The 22,982-nt window shown below is 51.8% G+C and overlaps 2 protein-coding genes across 2 annotated transcripts; one reads left to right on the forward strand and one right to left on the reverse strand.

Annotated features, from left to right (window-relative positions):
• Positions 1–252: 252 nt before the first annotated feature.
• On the forward strand, positions 253–1,188 carry LOC309685023 (olfactory receptor 14A16-like; the record flags this gene model as incomplete). Its single annotated transcript, XM_082500843.1, has 1 exon — positions 253–1,188. One exon carries the CDS (start codon positions 253–255, stop codon positions 1,186–1,188), a length of 936 nt encoding a protein of 311 aa, XP_082356969.1.
• Positions 1,189–10,074: 8,886 nt separating this feature from the next.
• LOC309685024 (olfactory receptor 14C36-like) lies at positions 10,075–11,043 on the reverse strand (the record flags this gene model as incomplete). Its single annotated transcript, XM_082500844.1, has 1 exon — positions 10,075–11,043. One exon carries the CDS (start codon positions 11,041–11,043, stop codon positions 10,075–10,077), a length of 969 nt encoding a protein of 322 aa, XP_082356970.1.
• Between the last annotated feature and the right edge of the window lie 11,939 nt (positions 11,044–22,982).

Consider the following 22,982-nt stretch of genomic DNA (forward strand, 5'->3'; position numbering starts at 1 on the left):
GGTGGTTCCATCAGAACAGGCAGAACATCGGCACGGACCCCGGTCCTCACTCTTCCCAGGAACTCTTCCCTCCTCACAGCACAATCAGCAAGAGTAAACCAGAGCTCGAGTCAGGAAGCTGAGGAATGTCTCCTGGAAAAGGAAAAGGGCGTATTACAGGAGGGGTAAAGTCTATGGGAAATGGCTTTCATTTTCCTTAGGGAAATCTCTGGTAACAGACCTCGACCACGTCCCCCTGCCCAGAAGCAGCAAATGTCCAACAGCAGCTCCATCACACAGTTCCTCCTCCTGGCATGTGCAAACACTCGGGAGCTGCAGCTCTTGACCTTCGGGCTCTTCCTGGTCATCTACCTGGCTGCCCTCCTGGGAAACGGCCTCATCATCACCGCCATCGCCTGCGACCACCGCCTCCACACCCCCATGTACTTCTTCCTTCTCAACCTCTCTGTTCTGGACCTGGGTTGCATCTCCACCACTCTCCCCAAAGCCATGGCCAATTCCCTCTGGAACACCAGGGCCATCTCCTATGCAGGGTGTGCTGCTCAAGTCTTTTTGTTTGGCTTCTTCATTTCAGCAGAGTTTTATCTTCTCACCGTCATGGCCTATGACCGCTACGTTGCCATCTGCCAACCTCTGCACTACGGGACCCTCCTGGGCAGCAGAGCTTGTGTCCGCATGGCAGCAGCTGCCTGGGGCAGTGGGTTCCTCAATTCTCTCCTGCACACGGCCAATACATTTTCACTGCCCCTCTGCCAGGGCAATGCCGTCGACCAGTTCTTCTGTGAAATCCCCCACATCCTCAAGCTCTCCTGCTCACACTCCTACCTCAGGGAAGTTGGGCTTCTGGTGGTTAGTGTCTTTTTAGCCTTTGGGTGTTCTGTTTTCATTGTGGTGTCTTATGTGCAGATCTTGAGGGCGGTGCTGAGGATCCCCTCGGAGCAGGGACGGCACAAAGCCTTTTCCACGTGCCTCCCTCACCTGGCCGTGGTCTCCCTCTTTATCAGCACTGGTATGTTTGCCTACCTGAAGCCCCCCTCCATCTCCTCCCCATCCCTGGACCTGGTGGTATCATTTCTGTACTCGGTGGTGCCTCCAGCAGTGAACCCCCTCATCTACAGCATGAGGAACCAGGAGCTCAAGGATGCCCTATGGAAACTGGCCCAATGGACGCTGTTTCACCGACAATAACCTGCCGCCCCTTCTCAGCACATTGCCCAGAGTTTATCTTAGATCAGGAGCCTAATTTTTCTCTTGTCATAACCCTGCTGATTGATATTTTTCTGGGTTTATACTACTTGTGTTGTGGCTTGATACTACTGTGTCTGACCCTTGCACAACACTGAGTCAGATCTGGCCGGTCAGGTAACAGCTCTTAAATGAAACGGGATGTCTCAAGTAGAATAGCGAGAAAAGGCAAAAAGAGGGAGAAACAAAACATGGGCGGAGATAAATATTTTTTAATAGAACAGTAACAGAAAATAAAAGCAGTAGCAGTAACAACAACAACAATAATAATAATAATAATAATAATAATAAGTATATATAGAATAAAATGATGCAAAATATATTACTGTCAACACCCAATGATCATTTGCCCCGCCTGTCCGAAGAAGTGATCACCGATTCCTTCCTCCAAGCCAACTCCCATTTATATACTGAGCATGACGTCTATGGGATGGAACATTCCTTTGGCCAGCTTGTCCTGTCTGTGCCCCCCCACCCTCTACGGGACGTTGAAAAAGTCCGTGACTTAATATAAGCATCACTCAGCAACAACTAAAACAATATGTGTTAGCAATGTTATTCTCATAGTCAATCCAAAACACAGCAGCTACCAGGAAGGATATTAACTCTATCCCAGGCAAAACCAGGACAGCGTCCGCCCCTTATTCTATACCATCTACCTCATGCCCAGGTCTTACACTTTTCCATAAATCACCACCATTTTCCTGTCTTTGATATATGTATATATGCACACAGATATCATTCCCTTAGTCCATGGGCCATCCCACTGAAATGTCCCTTGAGTTCATTTAGTCCATGACTTTGGGCTCCATCTGTTGTAACTGTCTTTCCTGGCAGGAGACGTGGTGTGTGGTGTTGACTTGTTGCGTGCTGCATCTGGAGCTTGCAGCTGGTGTAGCCAGCATGGCCCATGCCCATCATCTGTGGGTTGAAGATGTCGATCTCAAGACAATTCCGGGGTGCCAGTTGCTGCAGCCACTTCTGGTTCCATCACTTCTGCACTTTGCTCAGTTTCATCAAAGTTCATTCTTCATTAATTTAGGTCACTTTCACTGCAATGCCATAGATAGAGCATATAGCAACTGTAGTAGTGATGACATATAGTGGTAATTTAGCAATAAATATCATATCATTTGATTCATTGGCCATTCTCACCAAAATCAAATCCCCTTGAGGAACACATCGATCATCCCCATCCTCCTGCATCACCCACCAAGTGCACTCAGGGCCTTAAAAAAAAGCAGTCCCACAGATAGTTTTTCCTTTCCTTGTGTCAGGAATAACCCAGACTCTCTTCCCAAACATATTCAGATCCTCAAATGTTACCTAACCAGGTGGCCTTTGCCAAATGTGTATCCCGACTTTTGAAGGTCCCACTACCCATGGCTCTCAGCGTAGTTTATAGCAGTCCGTTGTATTGTTTCATTTTCCCAGAGGCTCGTGCATGGTAAGGGATGTGATACACCCGCCCAATGCCATGCTCTTTGGCCCAGGTGTCTATGAGGCTGTTTGGAAATGAGTCCCACTGTCTGACTCAATTCTCTCTGGGGTGCCAGGTCGCCATCAGACTTGCTTTTCAAGGCCCAGGATAGTTGTTCAGGGCGGTGGCATGGGGCAGAGGGTGTGTTTCCAGCCATCCGGTGTTTGCTTCCACCGTTCTGAGTACGTGGCGCTTGCCTTGGCGTGTTTGAGGGAGTGTGATAGAACCAATCTGCCAGGCCTCCCCGTATTGATATTTCAGCCAACGTCCTCCATATCAAAGAAGCTTTAACAGCTTGGCTTTCTTAATTGCAGCACATGTTTCACATTCGTGGATAACCTGTGCAATAGTGAACGTGGCCAAGTCCACCCCCTGGTCACAAGCCCATCTATATGTCGCATCTCTTCCTTGATGGCTTGAGGCGTCATGGGCCCACCAAGCTATGAATAGTTCACCCTTACGTTGCCAGTCCATGTCCACCTGAGCCACTTCAATCTTAGCAGCCTGATCCACCTGCTGGTTGTTTTGATGTTCCTCAGTGGCCTGACCCTTGGGTACGTGGTCATCTACATGATGTACTTTCACAACCAGATTCTCTATCCGGGCAGCAATGTCTTGCCACAGTTCAGCAGCCCAGATGGGTCTATCTCTGCACTGCCAGTTGTTCTGCTCCCACTGCTGTAACCACCCCCACAGAGCATTTGCCACCATCCATGAATCAATATGGAGGTAAAGCACCAGCTGCAAAGGGGCTCACAGCCGGTCCCGGGTCACCCCTGCGCCTGTGATTTCACTTTGGGGCACATTCCAGAGCCACCAGACAGGCAGGGGTTGGGAGACGGTGTTGGAGTGAGGGCACGGACAAAGCGCTGTAGCACCTCCAGGAGAAGCACTTTCCACTGCCACAGGCTGTGACGTGGGCGATAGCTTGGCTCCCAGCGACACTCATCCTCACCCAGGGAGAGGAAGATGAGTGCTGTGCTTTGCACCGCCTTCAGTGAACTTTGCCTGGAGGAGAGACTCTGCGATGTGGTTCTCAGCGTGGGTGGCATTGAGTTCAGTGCTCACAAGAACATCCTCTGTAGCTGCAGTCAATACTTCAGGTCAGTGCTTGGAACAAGAGGGGATGGGGACACACAGCATTTCCCAGGCTGTGTCACGCTGCCTTAGTGTCTCTCCAGCGCTTCCCTCGGCACTGAACCTCTTTTCCAGCGCTTCCCCATAGTCCTGGTGCCTCCTTGGACACTGGAATTCATCCCCAACCCAAGATATCACAGCAGCACTGGAAGCGGTGCCTGACGAACCCCCAGATGCGGTGCAGGGCTGGAGCGTGGCCACCCGGGCTTGTCTGCCGTGAGGCGGGAGGTGTTCCTTCCCCACACAGCGCCATTCTCTGGTGGTCTTGTTGAAGCAAGGAGGGCACTGGCCCTGTGGCTCTCTGTGCACAGCCGGAGGCGGTGACTCCTTGTTAAAACAACCGGCTCGTAACACATGAATTAATAAACCCCACAGCCTCCCAGCGTGGCTACTGCGTGTGCCCAAATTGGTGCCCCAGGAAGGAGGCACAGGGGATATCGGGGTCCGGGTTTAATGCAGAAAGATGCTTTTCCCCCAGCACTGCTTTGCTTTGAAAAAAGCCCTGAAAAGGGCTTTGTTTTCCACCCACTGGAGCAATGCTGGGAACGATGTCTATAAAATCCCCGGCACTCCACCTGAAATGATGCGGCTCATTATCAAGTACGCCTACACCGGCACAGTACCGGTCACGGCCGACAACGTTGAACGTTTGCTGATAGCGGCCGACCAGTTCAACGTCATGGGCATCGTCAGACTGTGCTGCGAGTTCTTAAAGTCCCAGCTGTGCTTGGAGAACTGCGTCGGCATCTGGAGATTCACCGAGTATTACTACTGCCTTTATTATTGACTTTATTATTGACCTGCGAGAAGACGCCCATGCTTTCATCCTCCATCACTTGGAGGGGGTGACCAGGGTGTCGAGAGAGTTTCTGGAGCTCTCCGTCAATGACCTCCTGTGCGTTCTGCAGAAGGAGGAGCTCCGTGGGAAAGAAGAGGCCGTGTTCAAGGCTGTTCTGCAATGGATGGCTCACGACCCGCAGAACAGGAGGCAGCAGGTTGCAGTCTTGCTGGGCAAGGAAGAGTGAAAGGGGGGACAGAGGGCATTTATTTAAAACAAAGAAAGTCTAGGTTATTCTTAGCTTAGAAAAAATAAACTCAGCATTTTTGACAGTAAGGACTTTGCTTGAAACTTTTTAAATCCTGCCTTCACAAGGGTATAAATTTGTAGTTCATATTCACTGTACATACACGCCACTCACCCAAATCCCATTGCTTGTTGGCACATGCATGGTTTCCGAAGGCACACACACTGACACTGACACTATGGAAATGATCAGGTATCTGTTGTCTATGAGTGCCCAGGCCACAGTTGTGTGAGGCATTGCACAAGCATCTGAAATCCTTGCCCAAAAGAGTTTGCAAACCACCTGTTCCTTTCGACTGGGCTCGAAAGGGGGAGCATCTTGCGTAGGGGAGGATGGCACATCACTCTCATGTTCTTGAGGCAGTCTTATTCGAGTCATGGTTTCAGTCAGAGTCCTTCCTGAACGATCATTGCCTGGGAGGACAGCACCATAAAGGCAGTCAAATGCCTTCTGGGCCACCCCTGGGGACAATTCTCGGCCTTCGAGGATAACATCATGAAAACTTTCCAACTGCCCATGCTGTCCCAGGAGAGAGACTGGGACACAAAGTATGGAATTACACGAGTGATTCTCTGTTCACGAGCACGAGTGGTCCCAGTCAAATTGGGACACCCCAAATGCAGTTTCACACATGGTTCTTATACCTTTAGAGCATTCAGGTACAACACAATTTGAGTGATCGCTACGTAACACGCACACGCAGGCTGCTGTTTGGCAAAGCAACTCTCATGCTGTGGCATCATCATCCACCTGCTGCTCTCCTAATGGAGACGTCCCTGGAGTCGGTCTCGCTGCAGTTCCTTATCTCTGATGCCAGATCAGGGGAGGGTTTCACAGGGGTGTCAGAGGGGCTGGGAGGCTGGCGTCATCCGGGCAGTGCTGGAGTATCCTTTCTTCTTCAGGCTGGGGGCTGTCTTCTCCTCCCGACAATGAGCTGGGTCCTGTAGTCATGCTGACTGAACCATGGCTATGCAGTACGCAATAGAAACGCTGTATATCTTAAGAAAGTTCATACAATTTCGTACTCTAAAGAGTAATTGTTACAATAGTTCGGGAATGAGATTTTCCTAACAGTCCCTCCTTTTCCTTTCACCGTCAGGGTCACACTATACTCTTCATTATTTAAGTCGTAAATCAAGTTCATAAGGTAATACACACCCATCTAATTAGAAAGCAAAACAAGAGAGTGAATACAACAACCCAAATCCTTTCAGTTCACAGTCCTGTTCCTAAGTCTGGGAGCCAAGAGGTTAGCCACCCAAAGAGATTTAGGGGAGATCCCTACCCTATTTTGTGTAATATTTTTAAATGAGTCTTTCTCTTGTTTCTCTCAGTTTTGTTTTTGTGGTCTTGACTGACATAAAAACCCCAGCAGCTCTTATTCAAGAACGCACCTACTGTGTCCTGTACTTCTAAAGGGTGCTCTAGAGCTAAGACTTTCTATATTACCATTTTTGATAATAATTTGATTTCTTCCTCTAAGGCTGTCATACTGTCTGCCCTCATTAATGGCTTTTTCTAATTCTCTTGACACATTCGCAGTAGCCCTTTCTAGTTTTGCAGACCCTCACTGTGGGATAAAATCTGATACAGACAGGTGGAACTCAGTGCCACATTATCAAAGGCATTTATGAAAGGCAGGTCCTGCTTGACTAACCTGATCTCCTTCTACAACGTGGTCACCCGCTCAGTGGATGAGGGAAAAGCTGTGGATGTTGTCTATCTGGACTTTAGTAAAGCCTTTGACACTGTTTCCCACAGCATTCTCCTGGAGAAACTGGCTGCTCATGGCTCGGATGGGCACACGCTTTACTGGGTAAAAAACTGGCTGGAAGGCCGTGCCCAGAGAGTGGTGGTAAACGGAGTTAATTGCAGTTGGCGGGCGGTCAGGAGTGGTGTCCCCCAGGGCTCAGTGCTGGGGCCAGTCCTGTTTAACGTCTTCATCAATGATCGGGATGAGGGGATGGAGCGCACCCTCGGTCAGTTTGCGGATGACACCAAGCTGGGGGGAGTGTTGATCTGCCTGAGGGTAGGGAGGCTCTGCAGAGGGATTCGGACAGACTGGACCCATGGGCCAAGGCAGACTGTAGGAGTTTCAATGAGGCCAAACGCCACCTCTCACACTTTGGCCACAACAACCCCCGCCAATGCTACAGGCTTGGGAAGGAGTGTCTGGAAAGCTGCTCAGCAGAGAGGGACCTCTGTTGGTTGACAGTAGCTGAACGTGAGCCAGCAGTGTGCCCAGGTGGCCATCATCCTGGCCTGTATCAGGACTAGTGTAGTCCTGATTTTCCCCCTGTACTGGGCACTGGGGAGGGCGCATCTTGAGTACTGTGTTCAGTTTTTGGGCCCTCACCACAAGAAGGACATTGAGGCACTGGAGCATGTCCGGAGAAGGGCATCGAAACCGGTGAGGGGTCTGGAGCACATGTCTTATGAGGAGTGGCTGAGGGAACCGGGGTTGTTTAGCCTGGAGAAAAGGAGGGTGAGGGGAGACCTTATCGCTCTCTAAAACGATCTGAAAGGAGGTTGCAGAGAGGTGGGGGTCCACCTGTTCTGTCAGGTAACAGGTGTTAGAACAAGAGGAAATGGTTCAATTTGCACCAAGGAAAGTTTCAACTGGATATTAGGAATAATTTCTTTATTGAAAGGGTCATCAGGCATTGGAATGCATTACTCAGGGCGGTGGTGGAGTCCTCATCCCTGGAGGTGTTTAAGGGTTGTGTAGAGATAGTGCTGAGGGACATGGTTTAGTGATGGGCTTGTCTGTGTTAGGGTAATCATAGAATCATAGAATCATAGAATTAGTGAGGTTGGAAGGGACCTTTAAGATCATCAAGTCCAAACGTTAACCTACCCTGATAAAAACACCACCACTTCTAAACCATGTCCCTAAGCACCTCATCTACCCTTTTCTTAAACACCTCCAGGGATGGTGAATCCACCACCTCTCTGGGCAGCCTATTCCAATGTTTAATAACCCTTTCAGTGAAAAAATGCTTCCTAACATCTAATCTAAACCTGCCCTGACATAACTTGAACCCATTTCCTCTGGTCCTATCACTTGTCACCAGGGAGAAGAGGTCAGCTCCCATCTCTCTAAAACCTCCTTTCAGGTAGTTGTAGAGGGTGATAAGGTCTCCCCTCAGCCTCCTCTTCTCCAGGCTAAACAACCCCAGATCCCTCAGTCGTTCCTCATAAGGTTTGTCCTCCAGACCCTTCACCAGCTTTGTAGCCCTTCTCTGGACACGCTCCAACACCTCAATGTCCTTCTTGTAGTGAGGGGCCCAAAACTGAACACAGTACTCGAGGTGAGGCCTCACCAGTGCCGAGTACAGGGGGATGATGACTTCCCTAGTCCGGCTCACCACACTATTCCTGATGCAGGCCAGGATGCTGTTGGCCTTCTTGGCTGCCTGGGCACACTGCTGGCTCATGCTCAGCCGGCTGTCCACCAACACCCTCAGGTCATTTTCTGCCAGGCAGCTTTCGAGCCACTCCGCCCCCAGTCTGTAGCGCTGCATGGGGCTGTTGTGACCCAAGTGCAGGACCCGACACTTGGCCTTGTTGAACCTCATACCATTGGCCTCTGCCCATCTGTCCAGCCTGTCCATATCCCTCTGCAGAGCCAATCTACCCTCAAGCAGATCAACACGCCCATCTAGCTTAGTGTCGTCTGCGAACTTACTGAAGGTGCATTCGATCCCCTCATCCAGATCATTGATAAAGATATTAAAGAGAACATGCCCCAGCCTGAGAGAGAACAGATCCCTGGGGGACACCACTTGTCACTGGACACCAACTGGATTTAATTCCATTTACCACCACTCTCTGGACACGGCCATCCAGCCAGTTTTTTACCCAACGAAGAGTATACCTGTCCAGGCCATGAGCAGCCAGTTTCTCCAGGAGAATGCTATGGGAAACGGTGTCAAAAGCCTTGCAAAAATCCAGGTAGATAACATCCACAGCTTTTCCCTCCACCACTAAGTGGGTCACCTTGTCATAGAAGGAGATCAGGTTTGACAGGTTTTAATGATTGGACTATGTGATCTTACAGGTCTTCTCCAATATAGGAGTTTCTGTGATACTGTGATTCTGTGATGATGACCCTGGGGCAACCTCGCCGGGGTGTCCAGTGGGCACAGGCACAGCCCAGACCCTGCTCGTCTGGTCCATCATGTCTCTCGCAGGAGCCCGGCTGTGCCAGGACACTGCTGTGTGTCCCCACCCTGCACACTCCCACACTTCAGCTCTTCCCTGGGGTTTTCCTCTCTGGGGCATTTCCCATCCCCACCAGCCCAGACACTCCCTGAACCTGGCTATCTCCTGCCCTCTCCCCAGCACAGACCAGCAGAGCAGCCCCATTGGGACTGGTCCCACAGCAGGATGTGCAGGCCAGTGATACTGTCCACCCAGCCTTCATGCTGAGGAGATCTCCACCCCAGGCAGCTTGCAGCCCCCCCTGCCAAATGTCCTCCCAGGATGGCATGAGAGAATTGGTCCAGGGCACCCTCAGGAAGGTCCTTTAGTCCCAGGGACAGGCAGCCTGCCCCGAGCTGCCCCACCGCAGGTAAGGGTTCCTCTTGCCATGTCTGCCCTGCACACACGCGGTGCCCTGCTCTTCTCCCGCCACAGCCCATCTCCCCTCAGAGCCTTTTCCCGAGAGAGCTCATCCGTGCTGGCCTGGCCAGCTGTTCCCGCACCCCTCTCCAGGCGTCCCACAGCCCCCGAGCTGGTGGTGCGGCTCTGCAGAGCCGGGGGCTGTGGTGCCCAGGGCCATGCTGGTCAGGCTGGGAGGCAGACCCAGCTCGGGTGGCTCCTGCCCCCTCCACCTCAGCACACAGATGAGGCCCCTGCAGCTATAGAGAACATCTTGGAGAATGGGTCTCAGACAAACAAGTCAGTGCAGGGCCCTTTATTTTGTTTAAACACACAGAGAGAGCAGCTCCTTATTTGCATAAGGTCTCTGGTTCACACAAGACAGGCAGATGCTGATATAGAAATAGGATAAAGGAAGACTCTGTTCTTTTGTTGACAGCATTCATACAACCATGAAAAGCCAAACACCAAGGAAACAAAAGGAAAAAACTTTCCAAAGAGAGTCTGGGCCTGTAATGTATTACATTATGAGTGAGATACAGAACAAGATGGGCAGTTCATTTCTGCTTCTGAAAAGAAACCAGTCATCCATTTCCTTAGGGCATCCTTGAGCTCCCAGTTCCTCATGCTGTAGATGAGAGGGTTCACTGCTGGAGGCACCACTGAGTACAGGAATGACACCAACAGATTCAGGGATTTGGAGGAGATGGAGGGGGGCTTCAGGTTAGCAAACATGGCAGTACTGATAACGAGGGAGACCACGGCCAGGTGAGGGAGGCACGTGGAAAAGGCTTTGTGCCGTCCCTGCTCCGAGGGGATCCTCAACACAGCCCTCAAGATCTGCACATAGGAGACCAAAATAAAAATAAAACACCCAAAGGCCAAACAGGCGCTAACAACAAGAAGCCCAACTTCCCTGAGGTAAGCATCTGAGCAGGAGAGCCTGAGGATGTGGGGGATTTCACAGAAGAACTGGTGCAGGGCATTGCCCTGGCAGAGGGGGAGTGAGAATGTATTGGCCATGTGCAGCACAGCATAGGGTAAAACACTGCCCCAGGCAGCTGCTGCCATGCGGACACAAGCTCTGCTGCCCACGAGGGTCCCGTAGTGTAGGGGATGGCAGATGGCAACGTAGCGGTCATAGGCCATGACTGTGAGAAGAGAAAACTCTGCTGAAATGAAAAAGACAAACAGAAAGACTTGAGCAGCACACCCTGCATAGGAGATGGCCCTGATGTTCCAGAGGGAATTGGCCATGGCTTTGGGGAGAGTGGTGGAGATGGAGCCCAGGTCAAAGAGGGAGAGGCTGAAGAGGAAGAAGTACATGGGGGTGTGGAGGCGGTGGTCGCAGGCAATGGCGGTGATGATGAGGCCGTTTCCCAGGAGGGCAGCCATGTAGATGCCCAGGAAGAGCCAGAAGGTCAAGACCTGGAGCTCCCGTGTGTCTGCGAACGCCAGGAGGAGGAAGTGGGTGATGGAGCTGCTGTTGGACATCTGATCCCTTTGTTCATGAGGGTCTGCCAAAGGAGGAAAGCACACTCAGAAGTTAGGGCTGCGCTGAGCAAGTCTCTTCACATTCCCTGTGTCCTTTTGATTAGGACCTTTTGATTTCCCCAAGTTTTGAGCTCTGCTTTGTTCTGGCCAAACACGGCATGAGGAGGAGGCTTCTGCCCATGGGCTCCAGAGCAGTCACCCCTGCTTGACAGCAGTGGGCATCTGGGAAAGGTGGAGCAGCTTCTGAAAGTCACCGTTTGCCTCATCGGTAATCCCTGTGTCATGAAGACAAGCTGGTCAGCATTTTCCAGCAGGAGAATGCCAGGGAAACTCCCACAAGTGCTCAAAGTGCAGTGATCTCAGCAGAGCCAGCTCACCCCCCAGCTCCACACTGCATTTTCCACAGCCCCACAGGTTTGGGTGGTTTGAAGAACTTTGGTCCCACGGACACAGCTGCATGGCAGTGTTGGCGTGTGAGCCACACCTGAACCCCCTCTTACTAGAGAGTATGGATGTAAGAACAAGAGCAGCAAGGACAGGAGAGGAAGGTGGAGAAATGCTCCTGCTGAGAGAAGACAGAGACCCATAGAACTAAGGAGTTTCTCCTCCTTGGTGTGTGGCTGCTGAGGAGGCACCTCAGCCAGAAACCCCACAGCCTTGATGTCAGAAGCTTTGCTGGGCGTAAGAGGAGACCATGGGATTTTCAGTAGAAGGCGCCCTCATTACAGGAGATGGCAGGAAGGTGCCCGAATCACCCTCCCAAGGCACATGGGAGCTGCTCCCTCTCTTTCCCAGCCCAGGGCTCTGCTGCCTGGAGCTGTCCCTGCTGGGAGCTCTTTCTCTGGCAGCGCGTCTCCTCACCGGCAGTGCACACAGAACCCATCACAGACGCTGTGTGCTCAGCTCTGTCCCGCAGACACCTCCTGGCAGCAGAACACTGCCCAGGAGCATTTCTGTGGGTGCAGGCTCTGACAGGAACATCTGACCAACGCTGATAAGGCTGGAAAGGTGATGCTGGGTGCTCTCTGTAAGCTGTAGCATATGGATTTTCTTACTCCCTGATTTATTCACCTCGAAGTGAAAAAGATTTGGAGGCTCTGTGCCTTCTGAAGAACGGGGAGACGGGGAGACAAATCTCCACGTCTCACCCCCCCCCCCCCCCCCAAAAAAAAAAAAAAAAAAAAAAAAAAGGCAGAAGACTGAAAGCACAAACTCCTTCCCTTTCAGGTAGCCCCTGCCTTGAGGTTCTTCTTGAAAAGTTGCCTCTGCCACTGCCCTTCAGCTGTGAGCAGCCCTGACCCACGCAGTTCTCTCTCGGCAACACCAGGACCCTGCCATGCAAGGAGTTGATCCTTCCACACACACCTTCTCCCCACAGCACCTCCGTGGGAGGGGGAGAGCTGACCCTGGCAGGCAGCAGAGTCCCTGCCCCGGCACACAGCCCCTGGAGTGCAGGGACCCTGCTGGCAAGGACAGCCCTGCCCACCCCTGCCTGCACACCCACCTTCACACATGGCAGTGGTCCTAAGGAGAAGGCAGCCATCGTGCCCTGTCCCTCTGGAGGCACAGCAGGGCATCCCTGCTCTGGAGCACGTACTTCACCTCTACACTAGAGGAAGTGTCGGAGTCCTCCTGAAAGATCCCATAGACCATGGGAGGAGCAGCTTTTGGACATCTTTCCAGGAACTGCAGCTGCAATTGCCCTAACCCAGAGACTTACCATGTCAAGGGCTATGAAGATTTCTCCCCCACAGTGAGCCCTCAGCATCCTCCCTCTCCAGACTGCCTTCAACCTCTCTCTGCCTCCCTGCTCTGCCCTCGCTGCCTGCAGGCAGTGCTCTCAGCCCTGCTGCGCTGTGCAGAGGAGCTGCTCCTGGGCAGAGCTGTCTCTCTGCAGCGCTGCCCGCTTGCCAGGAGCTCCCTCCGGCCCAGCAGCCCGGCCCAGCTCAGCAGCAGAGGACCAGCCCACGCTGGCACTCTCTCTGTCCCCTCTGGGCTCCCTGGAGGTGTCCCTGGGGCTCCAGGGGAACCGCCTGTGTAAAAGACTGATGCAATCTCTCATGTTCCCTCTGTCAGCTGGGGAGAGACACCTACTTCCAGCTGTGTCATTTCTCCCAGCAGAAGAAGAGCTGGCCATGAGTACCCCCTCTTCTTGTCCCATCAGTAACACATACGGGGTCTTGGACTCTTGGTAACAGGATTCCTTATGGCAAGTCACCGCTTGCCTGGTGCCACAGCTGGGGGGCTTCAGCCCAAACGTGCAGCAATGATCTCAGCCAGGGGCACAGACAGGATGAGCTGGAGCCGTTCCTGTGGCAGACAGAGCTGTGACATGGTGGCAGAGCTCAGTCCAGCTGGTCTTCAAGGACAGCCTCCTCCAAGCTCAGCTATAGTCCAGATCGTAATTCAGTCTATCCTGAAAGGCAATTCAAGGGCACCAGAATGAGTGTTTACTCCTTCAGGAGGTGCTCAAGGAGAAACAAAGCCACTGCTGCGTTTCATAGAGCGGGTGGAGCTATATCGGAGATTCTCTACATCCTCTTTGCCTCAGTCTGCCCCAGCAAGGTCTCCCAGGGCTCTGTGACTCGGGGCAGGAATCTGGAGGAACACCACCAGCAGTGGATTGTTCCCAAGTCACCTTAACTAAGACAATCCTTACCAGTCTATGGGACAGGAGGGGTGGCAGCTGAGGGAGATGACAGGGTAAGCCAATGTCCCAACGTGTCCAATGACACTCCGTAATCATTGAAAGGCCATGGAGGTTGAGGGAGGGAACTCCCTGATGACTGGCAGCATCCAAATAGTGCATGCTCTTTTATAAAAATGGCCAATGGATAAACAGGGGAACTCAAGGCTGTGCCCCGGAGTGCGTCCCCTCAGAACCCATTTGTGGTTGTCTGAACCCTGGATTTACCCAGGGCAGCTTGTGTCCCACCATTCTCTGCTTCCTGTGATGGAAGAACAGGATTGCTCAGCGCAGGGAGAGCAGTGCTGGTCTTTTAAGTTGGAAGTCAGCAAAGTTTTCAACATCTTCCCCCACAATATGCTTGTGCCCGAATTAGGATGTCATGGCTTGCATGGGTAGATAAGTAGATGGGTAACTAACCAGACGGCTGATTTGGCTCAGAGGTGTGTGGTCAATGCGTGGTACTCTGCATTGAGGCATCTAGCTTGAAACCTCCTGCAAGGGTTTGTCCTGCCACCTGCCCTGTTTATCATGTTTTTAAGGACCTGGAGAAGATGCAAGTGTTCTTTTTCATAGGATTTGAAAACACTACCCTGGTAGGAAAGGCTGGCATGGCAAAGGACATAGACATGTAACATAGACTATGTAACCCGTTCATAGAAGGGCATCAAATTTTGTCAGGCATGACTTGCCCTTGGTGAAGCCATGCTGGATGCTACCTATCACCTCCTTATTTTCTATGTGCCTCAGCAGAGTTTCCAGGATCATCCACTCCATGATCGGGCCAGGCACAGAGGTGAGACTGACTGGCCTGTCGTCCCCCAGGTCTTCCTTATTTCCCTTTTTGAAAACAGGGCTTATGTTTCCCCTTGGCCAGTCAGCAGGAAGCTCACCAGACTGCCACGACTTCTCAAATATGAGGGACAGTGGCTTAGCAACTTCATCTGCCAGTTCCCTCGGGACCCGCGGATGTGTCTCATCAGGTCCCATGGACTTGTGCACCTTCAGGTTCCTCAGGTGGTTTATACATGATCTTCACCTACAGTGGGTGGTTCTTCATTTTCCCACTCCTTGCCTTTGCCCTCTGCATCATGGGCAGTGTGGCTGCGGTCTTTGCCAGTGAAGACTGAGGCAAGAAAGTCATTGAGGACCTCAGCTTTGTCTCTGTCCCGGGTGACCAGTTCTTGCATTTCCTTCCGGAGAGGGCCCACATCTTCCCTAGTCTTTATTTTCTCACCGACATACTTAAAGAAGGATTTTTTGTTTGTCTTGATGCCCCTGGCCAGATTTAGTTCTATCTGGGCTTTAGCTTGCCTAACCTGATCCGGGGCTGCTTGAACAATTTCTCTGTATTCCTCCCAGGCTTCCCGCCCCTGTTTCCACCCCCTATAGGCCTCCTTTTCGCTTGTGAGCATGTCCAGGAGCAACTTGTTCATCCATGTAGGACTCCTGGCTTTTCTGCCTGCCTTCTTCTTTGTAGGGATGCATGACTCCTGAGCTTGGAGGAGGTGAGCCTTGAATATTAACTGGCTTACTTGGGCCCTTCTTCCCTCCAGCGCTTCATCCCATGGCACTATACTGAGCAGTTGCATCAAGGAGCCACAGTCAGCTCTGCTAAAGCCCAGGGTGGTCAGCTTGCTGCGCACCTTCCTCACTGCCTTGAGGATCTCAAACTCGACCATTTCATGGTCATGGCAGCCCAGGCTGCCCTTGAGCTTGACACTGCCTACCAGCCCCTCCTTGTTGGTAAGGACAAGGTCCAGCAGAGCTCCTCTCCTCGTTGGCTCCCCTACCACTGGGAGAAAGACATTGGCAATACAATCCAAGAACCTCCTGGACTGCCTATGCCCTGCTGTGTTACCCTTCCAACAGATGTCAGCAAACTTGCTGAGGGTACACTCTGTGCCCTCATCCAGGACGTTGACTAACATGTTGAACAAGACTGGCCAGTACTGACCCCTGGGGAGCACTGCTACTACAGGCCTCCAACTAGACTCTGCGCCGAACACTATGCTATCAGCCTCATTCCCCACAGTATTCTTGTGTCCAGTTAGGACATTATGGTCTGATTGGGTGGATAAGTAGATGGCTAATAACTGAGATGAGTAGTTGGGCTTGAAGGAACTTGGTGAACGCATAGCGTTCTGCCCAGAGGGATGTATCTAGTCGGGTTCCACCATGTTTCAAGGGCTTTTAATTACCCAAAGGAGATGAGAAAATGCTTTTTTCATAACATTTTATCAACTTTATCAACGATCTAGACAAGGGGGTGGAGTGCCCCCTCAGTAAGTTTGCAGATGACACCAATTAAGGTGGGAGTGTTGATCTGCCTGAGTGTCAGAAGGCTCTGCAGAGGGATCTGCACAAGCTGGATCCATGGGCCGAGGCAAATGGTGTGGGGTTTAACAAGGCCAAGAGCCGGGTCCTGCCCTTGGGTCACAACAACCTCATGCAGCGCTACATGCTTGGGGCAGAGTGGCTGGAAAGATGCCCAGCAGAAAAGGACCTGGGGGTGTTGGTGGCTGAATATGAGCTGGCAGTGTGCTCAGGTGGCCATGAAGGCCCACAGCATCCGGGCTTGTACCAGTAAGAGTGTGGTGAGCAGGACTAGGAAAGTGATCGTCCCCCTGTACTCTGCACTGGTGAGGCCCCACCTCGAGTACTGTGTTCAGTTTTGGGCCCCTCATGACAAGAAGGACATTGAGGTGTTGGAGCGTGTCCAGAGAAAGGCAATGAAGCTGGTGAGGGGTCTGGAGGACAAGTCTTGTGAGGAGCGGCTGAGGGAACTGGGGTTGTTTAGCCTGGAGAAGAGGAGGCTGAGGGGAGACTTTCTCGCTCTCTACGGTTCCCTGAAAGGACGTTGTAGCGAGGTGGGGGTTGGTCTCTTCTCCCAAGTAATGAGAGAGAGGACTTGAGGGAAATGGCCTCAAGTTTCTCCAGGGGAGATTTACATTGCGTATTAGGAAAAATTTCGTCAGCTAAAGGGCTTTCGAGCACTGGAACAGGCGGCCCAGGGAAGTGGTTGAGTCACCATCCCTGGAGGTATTTAACGGATGTGTAGACGTGGCACATAGGGACATGGTTTAGTGGTGGACTTGGCAGTGTTAGGTTTACAGTTGGACTCTATGATCCTAAAGGTCTTTTGCAATTCTCAATGATTCTGTGATTCTTTTGGGACTCTGGATTTTGTTTTGTCCTTGCCCCTTTTTGGGAGGGCAGGAGGTGTCACAGAATTTTCCTACACTCAGCCTCGCTCACCCTCACACCCCACGGCCCCCAGGAAGAGCCCTGAGCCACCAGTGAGGGGCAGGACCTGCCTTCCCAGGGCCTGGGGGTCAGGGGTTGGCCTTTCTGCTGCATCAACCAAGCCAAGGGGTTCCTCAGCATTACAGCCACCTGCCCAGTGCCTTTGCCTACCTGCAGCCACAGCCTCCAGTTATCTCCTCTAACGAGCCCATGGGGAGGCTTTGGCAGTAACGACCCTCAGTGGGGCCAATCAAGGCTTCAAGGTACTTTGCTTCTGACTTGGACTTCTGGAGCACTTTGTTCAATCTTCTCTCAGTGCCTGAGGCTCATGGACTCAGCACCAAATACACCGTGGGGCTCATTAAAAGACAAAAAGCCCTAACAAGGTGTTCATCGTTCTTGTAATTTTCTTCAAATCTTCAAGACTTGTACAGCCAATTAGAGAGGTTTCAGAGTGTAGTTAAGGAGGAGATTTCAAAGTGCACCTAAGAAAAATGTCTTTTTCATTTTAAAGGATATACTATATTACTCCTGATTATCACTTATGATTAGGATAGAAGAATTCTCTGATTGTTCTGGATACAGGGTGTCCCTTCAGGGGGTCTGGACAGGGAGGCGAAGCAGTCCCTGGAGGTCTGACACTGTAGGACAGCTTTGCTCCTCACCTCCCCGCCCTCCCCATTTCTGACATTGGCCACCTGGGACTGACACCCCTGGTCCTTGCATCAGACTTCTCCACTGAAGTCTGCAGCTGGATGTCACAGCTCCATTGCCCCATCTCCCACCTGCGCTCCTCAGAGCCCTGGCTGCACCCAGGCGCAGGAGAACTTTTCCTGTTTGTAAGACAAGAAAAGTAAAGCATAATCAGATTTCCTAAACAATAACACACAGTCCACAATCACACGCTCAGGACAAGCTACCTCTAATGAGGCTGCCTTTCTACAAGGGAGTTCTTATGAGAAAGAGTTTAGGAAGGTAGATAGTCAAGACAGATATAAACACAATTAAGGAGTTGGCTGAGGAGACAATTAGATTGTTGAAAGACAGGCAAGCTTTGAACTCCTTGAAAGTCACAGCAGCAGCACAGGTGAGAGGTATCTGAGTGAAGAAAGAGTAAGGGGAGGAGAAAACTGGCGAAGAAAGGAAAGGGCCTTTGCCCAGAGAGTCTGCATCTGCAAAGATGACTTTAGAAATGAACATTGTCTCAGGAGAAGGGTAAGCATCTGAAAGATTAGAGAAAGTACACACAGTGTGTACCAGGGAGAAGAGTGGTAATGAGGTTACAGGGGAAGATCAATATTTCTTTGGAATATCCCTTTTGAAAGGTCATGGGATTGCAGAGGTCTCTGGTGAAAGAGGACAAGCAAGTGTAGCACCTGTCTTTGAAAGAGTCCAAATGTGCAACCCAGGGAGCCACTGGCTGTCCAAGCTCACTTTGGTGAGGAGTGTTGTGCCATCAGTCAGAGCCCTCCTTGGTGACATTTCTGGGCACCGATAACAGAAGAACATGTCCAAGAAACATCAGCATGGATTTCATAGAATAGAATCATAGAATCATAGAATTGTTGAGGCTGGAAGGCACGTTTAGGATCATGAAATCCAACCATTAACCTACCCTGGCAGAACCACTTCTAAACCATGTCCCCAAGTACTACATCTACCCCTTTTTAAACACCTCCAGGCATGTTGAATCCACCACCTCCCTGGGCAGCCTATTCCAATGCTTGATAACCCTTTCAGTGAAACAAAAATTCCTAATATCCAATCTAAACCTTGCCTGGCATAACTTGAACCCATTTCCTCTCATCCTATCACTTGTCACTAGGGAGAAGAGGTCAGCCCCCACCTCTCTACAAGCTCCTTTCAGGGAACTGTAGAGAGCAATAAGGTCTCCCCTCAGCCTCCTCTTCTCCAGGCTAAACAACCCCAGCTCCCTCAGCCGCTCCCCACAAGACTTGTCCTCCAGACCCCTCACCAGCTTCGTTGCCTTTCTCTGGACACGCTCCAACACCTCAATGTCCTTCTTGTAGTGAGGGGCCCAAAACTGAACACAGTACTCGAGGTGGGGCCTCACCAGTGCCCGGTACAGGGGGATGGTCAGTTCCCTAGTCTTGCTGGCCACACTATTCCTAATACAAGCAAGGATGCTGTTGGCCTTCTTGGCCACCTGGGCACACTGCCGGCTCATATCTGCCGGTCCTTTTCTGCCGGGCATCTTTCCAACCCCTCTGCCCCAAGCCTTTAGTGTCCATGGGGTTGTGGTGGCCCAAGGGCAGGACCCGGAACTTGGCCTTGTTGAACCTGAAACCTTGTTGAACCTGAAGTCTTGTTGAACCTGTTCTTACGGAAATAAGAACAAATGAAGAGATGTCCTAAACCCAGAATTCAACAGACTACTGAAAGACAAATTTTAACTGCCTGAAGCTCAAAGCAGCAGTGGGATTGTTGAGAGGTGTTCCTAATGATGAAAGAGGAAGGGAAAGGGAAATGTAGAGAGCAATCACAAGTGCTTCTGTGCACGTGCACTGCTGGAAAGGTGCCTTCAGACATGGTCACTTCCTTTAGGATAGGTGGAAATACGTGAAAGGTGAGGGAGATTAAATTCAGAGGCTGAGAGAGAGAGTCCTGACAATGCAAAGAGAGGGAAAGGTCAGTAGCTCTCGTCTTGCTGTCAGCGGACATCCTGAAAACTCCTCATCTACATCTCATGGGAGAAGACTGAATGTTTATTAAAAGTATTCTCTTGTTTTAGCTGATGAGGTCGTGCTCATACACATGTCAAAATGTCTCAGGCTTCCAGGCAGCGCTCCGCTGTCTGACCATCAGTACCCAGTGGTTCCTCCAGAGGACCCTGTGTCTCCGAAGCACCTGTCTGGGCCTGGCCGCTGTCCCAGAGGAGCTGCTGGAGACCAGAGCCCCTGGGAAGGTGCAGCTGGAGCCTGGGCAGAGGGTCCCAGGCACCTACACTGGCACCGCGCTCCCGTGTCCCTGCCAATGCATCCCACCCCAATTTTATGATCACTTGCCTTTGCAAACAGAGGCAGCACACAAAATCGCTGAGAAATCACTTATTAAAGCAAGACAAAACCAAGCAAAGAGAATAACAACACCAAAAATGTTTGAAGTTTAGAGTTGCAAGAGGAAATCAACCAAAGCACAAATACAGGCTGGGTGCAGAATGGATAGAGAGAAGCCCTGAGGAGAAGGACTTGGAGGTGTTGGTGGATGAGAAGCTCAACATGAGCCAGAAATGAGTGCCTGCAGCCCAGAAAGCCAAGCACATCCTGAGCGTCATTAAAAGCAGCATGGCCAGCAGGTCGAGGGAGGTGATTCTTCCCCTCTGCTCTTGTGAGACTCCACCTGGAGTACTGCATCCAGCTCTGGAGCCTCCAACAGGAAAAGGACATGGACCTGTTGGAGTGAGTCCAGAGGAGGCTCACAAAGATGATTAGAGGGCTGGAGCACCTCTCCTCTGAAGACAGGCTGAGAGAGTTGGGGTTGTTCAGCCTGTATAAGAAAAGGCTCCAATGAGACCTTACTGTGGCCTTCCATTACCTAAAGGGGGCCTACAGGAGAGCTGGGGAGGCACTGTTTTCAGGGAGTGTAGCAATAGGATGAGGGGTAATGGTTTTAAACTGAAAGAGGGGAGACTGAGATTAGATATTAAGAACAAATTCATTACTCTAAGGGTGGTGAGACACTGGAACATGTTGCCCAGGGAAGTGGTGGATGCCCCATCCCTGGAGGTGTTCAAGGCCAGGCTGGATGGGGCTTTGAGCAACCTGGTCTAGTGGGAGGTGTCCCTGCCTATGGCAGTAGGGTTGGAAGTAGATGGTTTTTAAATTCCCCTCCAACCTAAACCATTCTATGATTCCATGAAATAAGAGATGACATAAGCTCTCTGAGAGATCTCCTCCAGTGCTTGACTATCTTGATGGGGAGAAAGATTTTCTTCATGTTTTTCAGCTGATGCCCATTGGCCTTCCTCCTCCCATCATGCACAACAAGGAAGAGCCTGGCAGCCTTTTAATGCAAGAAGATACAGGGCAAGTCATGAAAGAGGATGAAGAGATTTGTCAAAGTGTTGGTGATGTTCCCCATTTGCAGGAGGGGAAACTGCATCAAGGAGGTTCGATTGTCCCCCTCCCCTTTCTTGGCCAGAAAGCCAAGGAGGGATAACATAGCAGACAGAGGAATTGGTAATGAGCCTGTCCAAGGCAGGTGAGATGAACCTCACTGGGATGGTGGGGGTTGTTCCTGGAGTCAGACACAAATGTCAGGGCTGTGACGAGTCCCCACCTCATTTGGCCTCATGCACTCCTTGTACACACAGGGGTGTTTGGAGACACGAGTCCTTCCCTTCCACAGGCAGAGGCAGAGAACTGCAGCAGTCGTAGTGTCTCCCTGGCCTCCTGTTGCCAGTCCCAGAGGCTGGCCGGCACCTCAGCCCTGTGATGTGTCCTCCTGCTCTTCACTCATCTGAGATGCCCCAAATCGTGAAAAATGAACAAGGGGTACCTCAGTTCAAGGATGCACATTCCAGTGCTGCATTATGGGGGTTTCCCAGGGTACCTTACTCTCCAGGTGGAGTGACCTCAGGACACCATCTGTCCCACAGTCCTTCATGGCACCCCTAAGAACAGCTGGTGGCGTTTGTGCTCACTTGGGTTCATCTTACCACCCGCACGCAATGTGTATACTTCTGTCTCCTCTGTACAACGCGAACATGGTCTTCACACCTCGTCTTTCAATGTCCCTCTGTGGAGGGAAGAACAACCTCTCTGAGCTGGGTGAGAGGGCAGTGCTGGAAGCGGTGCTTGTTAGTGGGTGCCCTGTGACGATTGCCCCGGGGCAGCTTCCCTGGGGTGTCCCATGAACAAAGGCAGAGACCACCCTGCTCTGCTGCTCCTGTGTGTCTCTCCCAGGAGCCCGGGCTGTGTGAGGACACTGCTGTGTGCCCCTACCCTGCACGCTCACACACTTTAGCTGTACATTGGCGTTTCTCCTTCCCCAGCATTTCCGAGCCCAGCCGTCCCAGCCCCTTCCCAGCTCTCCCCACTCCTCTACCTTCTCCCCAGCCGAGCAGAGCAGCCCGGTCTGGTTGGGCCCTGCAGCAAGGAGGAAACAGAGGTAAGTAGCAGTGTCTCTTCTGCTGTCATGTCCTGGAGATCCCATCCCAGGAAGCGTGCAGCCCCCGTTACCAGCGGCGCTCCCCAGGAAAGCACAGAGTCCTGGCCCCGGCGCTCCTCCGGCAGCTTCTGCTGTCCCAGCCGCAGGGCAACCTGGCCCAAGCTGGCACTCACAGCCAAGTGTTTCTCTTTCCATGTCTCCCCTGCACACACACCGTTCCCTGCTCTTCTCCCAGGACATCCCACCTGCCCACAGAGCCTTTTCCTAAGGTCAGCACGTCTGTGCTGGCTCAGCCAGCCATTGCTGCGCCCTGTCCCCATGGTCCCCACAGCCCCCGAGCTGGTGATGCTGCTCTGCAGAGCAAGTGGGCTGTGGTGCCCAGGACCAATGGGCTGATTCTGCTGGGCTGTGCTGGTCAGGCTGGGAGGCAGACCCAGCTGATGGTGGTCACTGCCACTGAGCACCTCCCACACAGGCTCTTAGGTGGCCATGGAAGGTGCTCAGAGGTACCCTGCCTTACTCCAGTGCTGTGAGATGTGTTTGGGTGCTGCGCTGGATCCAGTCTGTGAAAGTACACTGAGGGTAAAATGAATCACTTGCCAGACTCCTTTCCCTGTGCCAGCTGTCTCCCTCGTGGCTGCAGAGCTCTCATTTGCAGGCTCATACAGATATTTGGCACTGTCCCTGCAGATCCCTTGTGGTCTTCTGGCAGCTCCCAAATCCCTCCAGAAAAATACTGCTCTGCCATCAGCCCTATGAACTGCTGCAGAGCCCCAGGCAGGTTTGTTGGAGACCATTCACTGTCTGCATGGGCCCTGGCCACCAACAAGCAACACCTGAACCAGCCCTAAGTCCCTAGAAGGCCATCCTGGGACCA

Source organism: Vanellus vanellus (assembly GCF_965231255.1).
Source record: "Vanellus vanellus genome assembly, contig: HAP1_SCAFFOLD_125, whole genome shotgun sequence".
Lineage (NCBI taxonomy): Eukaryota > Metazoa > Chordata > Aves > Charadriiformes > Charadriidae > Vanellus > Vanellus vanellus.